This window comes from Montipora foliosa, chromosome 2, assembly GCF_036669935.1.
Source record: "Montipora foliosa isolate CH-2021 chromosome 2, ASM3666993v2, whole genome shotgun sequence".
NCBI lineage: Eukaryota > Metazoa > Cnidaria > Anthozoa > Scleractinia > Acroporidae > Montipora > Montipora foliosa.
In genome coordinates, this window is record NC_090870.1 from 26,551,504 (window position 1) to 26,559,003 (window position 7,500).

General features: G+C 41.8%; 1 protein-coding gene across 9 annotated transcripts in view; it reads left to right on the forward strand.

Moving 5' to 3' along the window:
* LOC137992750 (thrombospondin type-1 domain-containing protein 4-like) overlaps nt 1–7,500 on the forward strand; it is a 62,606-nt gene that overhangs the window by 49,256 nt on the left and 5,850 nt on the right. For all 9 annotated transcript variants that reach the window (XM_068838254.1, XM_068838253.1, XM_068838251.1 and 6 more), the window contains 7 exons: nt 200–342; nt 1,887–2,001; nt 3,444–3,530; nt 4,501–4,676; nt 5,304–5,520; nt 6,342–6,471; nt 7,252–7,474. In XM_068838254.1, coding sequence (XP_068694355.1) covers nt 200–342; nt 1,887–2,001; nt 3,444–3,530; nt 4,501–4,676; nt 5,304–5,520; nt 6,342–6,471; nt 7,252–7,474 — 1,091 coding nt within the window. The remainder of the gene's footprint in view (nt 1–199; nt 343–1,886; nt 2,002–3,443; nt 3,531–4,500; nt 4,677–5,303; nt 5,521–6,341; nt 6,472–7,251; nt 7,475–7,500) is intronic.

Sequence of the window (7,500 nt, forward strand, 5' to 3'; positions counted from 1 at the left end):
TAGACTCTTCTTGCAGGGCAGTCATTTCTCCTATGAAACCCTTGTGAATTATCCTGCGTAGCAAGCGCAGAGCTAGTGCTTAAATGGAAGTGGACTCGCTCACCCTCCATCTTTCCCTCCCCTTTCTGCGCTTGTTGCGCAGGCTATTGGGAATGCAAGAATCTCACTCTGAGCGGCCAGTGTTTTCTTTTTCTCCCAGTAAAGACTATTCGCCAGGATGAATGCCAACTCAATTGTCTGGCCAAAGGACACATGTTCTTCCTCCGTCTCTCACCTAAGGTCAAAGACGGAACACCTTGCCTCACTGATTTGAAAAAGGTCTGCATCCATGGAAAATGTAAGGTAAGCCACGGCCTCTTCTTTAATCTCTCCAACGACAAACAGATATGCGAGCACAAGTGTCCCGTTACGTCTTGGTGAGGCAATACGGCCTAGTGGTTAGAGCGCTTGCCTTGAGATCCGGAGATCCCGGGTGCAATACCCGTTCTGGCCACTAGTTGAATTTGATCCTGGTAGTCCTTGGTTCAACTTCTCTCCGCACTTAGGCAACTGGTTTGCCTCCGGCCAGTCGTTCTGTTCTCTTTTTTCGTTGATTGTGTTGCCTTGGCCCTGAAAAGCCCCTATGGGGAGTGGTCAATTAAGTACGTTTGTATGTAGCGTTCTTTTTAGGTCAGGGTAAATGCAGATGTTTATCTCTACTTTACTAGTAACCAAGCCTCTATATTTCGACCGCGCGTTGAAAATGGCGCGCGGTCGAATTATAGGAGCTTGGATACTAGTAACCAGTTACTAGTAACCAAGCCCGTATTTTGTCTGAAATCAACATATCCTCTACCTCTGAAATGACTATTATCGACAATGCGTAATTTTCCCTCGAATGACTGTTATCGTCATTTTAGGATTACTCTGTCCCAGGACTTGTGGTAGCAGATGAAAAGAAAAAAAGAGAAAAATGACATCCCTGGAAGAGATTTGAACCCGGAGCTCCCAATGTGAAGGAACTGTTTTTATCCACTTAACAACTAAACATCAACTGGCTGACAATTGCACCGATTATTTATCAAATCTTATTATTACATACAAAATCATTGCTGAATAGTGGTTAAGTCTAGTACTTGATTTTAAAATGGTTAGCTTTCTCTTAAGGTTTGGTAACCGACATTTTCTCCTTTTTAAACTTGTTTCTTAGCCGGTGATAATACAGCAGCATTCGGAAGAAAAAATATATTAATATCTTTTAAAAAAGTGTTTTGTCAGTTACCGATACAGTAGTCTAGTGGTTAAGTGAAAGGGTTATTAATCGAACATTCCCAGGTTTGAGTCCAGCGAGTTTTAGGCATTGGGGTTCGGATTTTAAAAATAGATATTCATTTCCCATAATCCTTATCAAGCTCTAAGCGTCCTAAATCGACGATAATAGTGATTTCAGAGGTAGAGGGTGGGTTGACATTTCGAAATAAAGGGGCTTCGTTACTAGTAACCAAGCCCCTATATTTTGATTGCGCACCATTTTCAACGAAAGAGCCTGCTTGCAGGCTATGTATTCCCAGACGCGACTGATGTCGAAGTTAGGGAGAAGAGCAATTAAGGGGGCACTTCATGAGGCTTATCAAAATTGTCGTGAATCTAACTACGTGCATTTCTGGACATGAGTGGCGACAAAACCAGTTTAGTTCTACATAGCTGACAAGGTTGGAGGCACAAAGGAGATAACATAATAAGTCATGTAGTCGAAAACGGCGGGTCATTTATTTACATACCTAAAACAAAATATTACTCTATTATAGTGATGGTCGACGTGAGGCAGCTCATGCCCTGTCTGCCTTTACGCCTGTGCCCACTTTATTCCTAGCCATAACTTAACGCTTTAATTCTTTTATTTCCAGGAGATGCCACCAGAGTGCAAAGGTGGTGGGTGTTTCGTCTCAAAACCGACTGTGGCTCCAAAGCAAAAACGTTCTGGATTATTTACTTACAGTGACGCTTCCCGAGAAAAGCTAAGTGAGTTACTCAAGTCTCCTATTTTTCATGTAGACAAACAGCATGCAAAGACCTTATGAAAAAAAAAAATCGGATCTAATCCCCAAGTGGTCTTGGCCTACAATCCTGGGCAAATTTGCTCGTAGGGACACCTGTAATCTAAAGTCTAAAATCTAAAAAGCTGTAATCTCCTCCCCCAGAACAATAGTGTTCATTGGCCAGTTATTTGGGCTTTTTCCCGTGAATAACATTGCGCAGGCTGGAACGGAAATAGGTTGCATTCCCAAAGTTTGAAAATGTAGGAAATGTCTCCACTTTTGTCTAGGGACCTCACCGTGACTGTAAACAGCAGGGAGCAAATGACAACTGACATCCCCACGAATGAAGAATTTTTTCAAGCCGAGGATGATATTCAGTTTATTCAATTCTCACGATCAAATAGCAATGCACAAGTGCTTTTTTCTACATTGGACAAATCAAAGATGGTTTTTTGTATAGAGGGGAGTAACCAGAGAAAAAACCTTTTGGAGCAAATTATAGGGGACCAACGAACTCAACCGACTATAACAAAGAATCCGGGAATCGATCTTGAGACCATAATTGCAAAACCGAGTGCTTTTCACTTTTCGTAGAGAAGGCATGGAAGATACGGAGACCGCGTAAGTGTTTAATTTTGTTTGAATGGGAATCCGAAGGTATCGAATTCGAAGATATGAATTCACATTTCACAGTGGAAAGCTCCCTTAGCCATACTAAGAGTAAGTATGCGACAGTAAGCCACGGAACGGAACTGTTTCAGGTCTGGTTTTTCTGTCCCTTGCCATTCGTTTATGCCCTACAAATGGTGCCATCATCTTTGAAACTGGTCTTAATTAACTCCTTGTTCATTCAACAATTGAGCACATTCTTGTATGTGAAAGGTATTCTGATTCACCGAACGTTGCCACGAATCGAGATTTTCAGTATCCACTCGCTCCGTTTTCCCTCTATAAACTTTACGATAAATGATGTATAGCGTTTATAGCGGGAACGATTGTGAATGGGCCTTTTTCGATATATTAAAATTCAGCTTGGAAAAGAGGTTTAAAGGACAAAGACAAAGGAAAGTGGATGATATGCAAATATTTCAGTTTCACATTCATTCCAACGCGTTTCTACTGTTTTGTCCTCACTGCCTCACTATCAAGCTGAATATTTGATATTTCGAAAATCGGCTATTAGCAGAAGTACAAAGAGCTCGGAAGAGGATGCAAGCGTGCAGATGCATTTTCTTAATAACCCAATGTCGATATATTAATTAAAATTGAGGCCTAAACAAAAGGCATCATCCCGAGGCTCTGGGGAATAAACTCATACAAATTCTTATATTTATTCCTCAGAGCCTCGAGATGATGCCTTTTGTTTAGGACTGAATTTTAATATATCGAAATTGGTCTAAAGCCATGTGAACGCTCGTTTCATAGTTTTAGGTTACAATCCTGTAATAACAATTCCTGCTGGTGCAAGCAAGATTAACGTTACAGAGATTCGAAGGAGCAAAAACTTCCTAGGTAGGTCATTTTGTATAAATATAAGTTGTTAACTAACCATTTGCGTGTGTAATTACAAAGGCAGTAGGCCTCGAATGGGTGTAATTACAACAATGTGTTTATGCAGTAAAGCACTTTCTCCTAAGTTATTTTAAGATCCTGATTGTTGATCCGCCCAGACTAAAATTTCTTATTTGTCCAACCTCAATGAAGAAACCTATTTCATTTAGGGCGAGGCTACATCGCGTGGGTGGGTGGGTCGTGGGTTGGTGGGTCGTGTTTGTGTGAAGATAAAAAAAGATATAAATTAGCTCCCTCAGTGCTCGGTCCATATTTGTCTTAGGTCTTAGGTCTTATCTGTTTCGAGAATTTCCAGTCGTTGATAAAAAAAGGGTTAGGGTTAGGGTTAGACTTTCAAGTCTTCTCGGATAAGGACTACAAACCGTGGGCCCCGTCACACCAATATCTTCCATGCTCATAAGTTCCCTGTGGGACGTTAAAGACCCCAGACATTATCCGTGAAGAGTAGGGGATGAAGTCTCCGGTGTTGTGGGGGTATGGATGGGTAGGTATAGCAGGTCCACATCAGATGAACAGCTGCCAAATTACAAACAATCAAACAATGTACGATAAAAGGCGAACGCCAAGCTGCTACTTGTCTTAAAAGCACAAAAACCATCTTATTCTACCTTTTTTTCCTTTTCTTTAAAACTTGCGCTATAGCTTTAGCGCAAATGAAAACTTGAGTTCTGAAGTATTTTTGACTAAAAACAATTTACACCTGTCGCCTTGAGCGTAAAAGGCAAACGCGAATCCTGACCCAAGTGATTTTTGTTTCCGGCGGAAAAATTTTAAAACTGTTTGGCAACTTTTTTTCTCTAAGAAATCTTTCGCAGTTATGTCCACAGCAAGGCGTCCTCTTAAATGTGACGAGGTATGCAGAAACTTGCACTAAGCGACTGAATCGTGTCTTCGTGTTCTTTCTTTTCAGCCCTGAAGTCTCATGAATCGACTAAATACTACATCAACGGGAACTGGGTTATCGATTTACCAAAGGGGTACAAGGTAGCTGGCACAACAGTATATTACACCAGACCTCGCAGAAATAACGAAAATGAGGAGAGCTTTATAGCTGATGGACCAACCACAGAGGATCTCGATGTTATGGTAAGAAAACGCACGCTTGTGGCAACTAGAGCTTTTAACAATTGAGTGTCATTAATTGAGTGGAAAAAAGGGCGCATTTAATTACCCTGAGTTACCGATAAAGGAGAAAAGAGTAGCAATTGTAACCGTCAAAGCAAGTGATAAAGCGGGGGAATAAGTCACGTGAGCGTATAAGTCACACTTATTTTTGCATTTGATTGATGGCTGAGAATTTTATGCCAACTACAAAGCGCTGTAATGTCACACCATCGTAATCACGAAATTATTTTGTACCTTTCTAAAATCTACAGGTGCATAATTTCGTATTTATTCTTTTCTTTGCAAAACCATTCACCCATAGACTGCAATCTTATCAACGACCACTCGCACCGGTATCTGGGTAGACGAAGTAGAGAGGACTCCAAGTACTTAAAAATGTGGCTTGTATTAATGTTACGGAGAAATGAATCAATCTAGAACGGACCTACATCACCATTTAGGTCCTTTCAATATCGTTTAAAGTCAATGCTACAGGCCGATAGCATCTCCAATGCACTTGATCGACTTTACATAGGGGACACGAAGTATAAGAATATATACCAAGCTGATCATGCGTAAACATTTAAATTTCTCTTTTTTTCGAGGCAGTTACTCTATCAAGATGACGAGCCACAGATTATGTATTCGTATTTTCTTCCCAAAGACAACCCAAATGGACAGAATAAGCGCAAACAACAACCCGCCGAGCCTGTATTAATTGTCCACAGAGGCTTGCAGACACGGCCTACTCAACCGACGCCCAGTCGAGTGACATACGCATGGACGCTGACAGGTTTCTCCCAGTGCACCCATTCTTGTGCTGGAGGTATATCATTTTACTGCCATTGTGGTTTCGTTCCATCAAATTAATTGCTAAGAACTTTTTAATTTCCTTACATTAGTCGATTCAGTTTTATAGTCTCATTTGAGAAAACTAAATGTCCTCAGTTTCTTTAAAAACTCGCACTGGAAGTCCGCGAATCACGGAACTTCCGGCTCGCCTGCGCAATCTCAGAAATTTGAAACAATTAGTAGCTGTCAACGGTTACCAAAATAGACCCCCACAAGGCCTGCGCGTATTTCGGAACCAGCCAGAGGTCGTTATTCTTGGTGCTGACCGAAAGAATCGCGGCCTCAGGGGACGACTCGGAGAATTCAATCATCCCGCAACAAAGAAGGCACTCCGTCTTACTGTGCAGTTTGAGTTCATGAGTTCAGTAGTGAATCGTACATTTATTAATGAACGCAATGAACCATCACTTATGGGAATTTTGAAGCTGAGAAAAGCTATGTAGCTAAGAAACATCGTTTCCAAACCTCTCTTGAAGACAATGCTAATTAGAGCAAAAGGAATTCGAAGTCGCTGAAATTTCTATAGCCACTGTCTCTTAGCGTTGTCTGCTTTACAATCAAAAACGAAAAGTCAGGATCCAATGTTTTGCATTCTTCTTGGGCAGCAAATCTTTACGTTGTTATCACCAGCTGGAAGCAGTATCGGAAAACGACATGACGATTTCCATTTCTAATAGCCTATCAACCTGCTAAGATGAACGGACAAAGAATCTTCCGAACCGCGACGTTGCGTTAAGAGTGGAATTGGACGTGGATCTGAGAACAAGTTGTTGATTAATCTCATCTTTTCCGTAGGTATTCAGACAACTATTCACCAGTGTGTTTCGTCAGTGGATAAAAGGGTTGTTGAAGAATCATGGTGCTCGAGGAACTCGAAGCCACGGGCAAGGCAAAGAGTCTGTAACTTGCAACTTTGTCCTCCCAGGTAGATATACCAAACCATCTTTTGAGGGTCGGTTGACTCTTGATAAAAAACAATCTTCACCGAGAATCCCAACGAGACAAGAGATGGTTTACTAAAGATTACTCCCCATTGGGTCGAGACTCTTTCAGGACGTTTGGATACTGGAAACGCTCAACATCTTCGGCCCTGGAATCCTTGCATGTCTTGTTTTAATTCATACACGCCCGGCCCTACAACTTTATACTATTGGTTAACATTTGACAGAGGCCATACTTCGTTGGTGTAATTTTAACGAGATTACACTGAAGCTGCAATTTAGCTGAGAGTCTGAAGTAACAGCCATTAATTCCCCCCTCCCCACCCCTTCCTGCTCCCCTTCCTCTTCGCAAAGAGTTTGGGCTCGAGATTCCTGGTGATCCGGTATGGCCGAAGGCGACGGTGCATCGTAAAGGGCCATAATTTTTATTGTTATCTCTTCTTGTACCTTTGTACTTAGTCCAAACAAGTTTCATTATTATATGGCAAGCAATTCTCAGGCTAGATGGAGCACCCTGATTGACTTGTTTTTGGTCGGGATTTTATAGTACGGACAACTAAGGAAACGGTCCCTTTCCGTATTTTTTTCTCTCTAATCTCCCGGGAAATCCAAGTTGAGCGAAACACAAACTTCTTTTTTTAAGCATTTCTGTTTTATGTAGCTCCAAATCGACAAGCGCGAGAACGCAATAAGCCATTGCTGCTCTAATAGAAGGATTCTATTATATTAATACAAAATTTGCTGACATTCCGGCTCGAATTTAGGTGGGAGCCAGGTGCTTGGGGTAAGTGTTCAAGGACATGTGGAATTGGATTACAGATCAGAAGCCTTCTGTGTAAACAGCTTGTCGATAACAATGGACGAAGGCAGCAGCGGATGTTGCCAATCAGCTACTGTCGCCAGTGGGGAAGACCTCCCGCTAGCCGCAGCTGCAATACACGACAATGTCCTCCTCCAGCAAACTGGACAGTAGGTGAATGGAGCAAGGTAATCGCGCGAACCTGCTTCTTGAG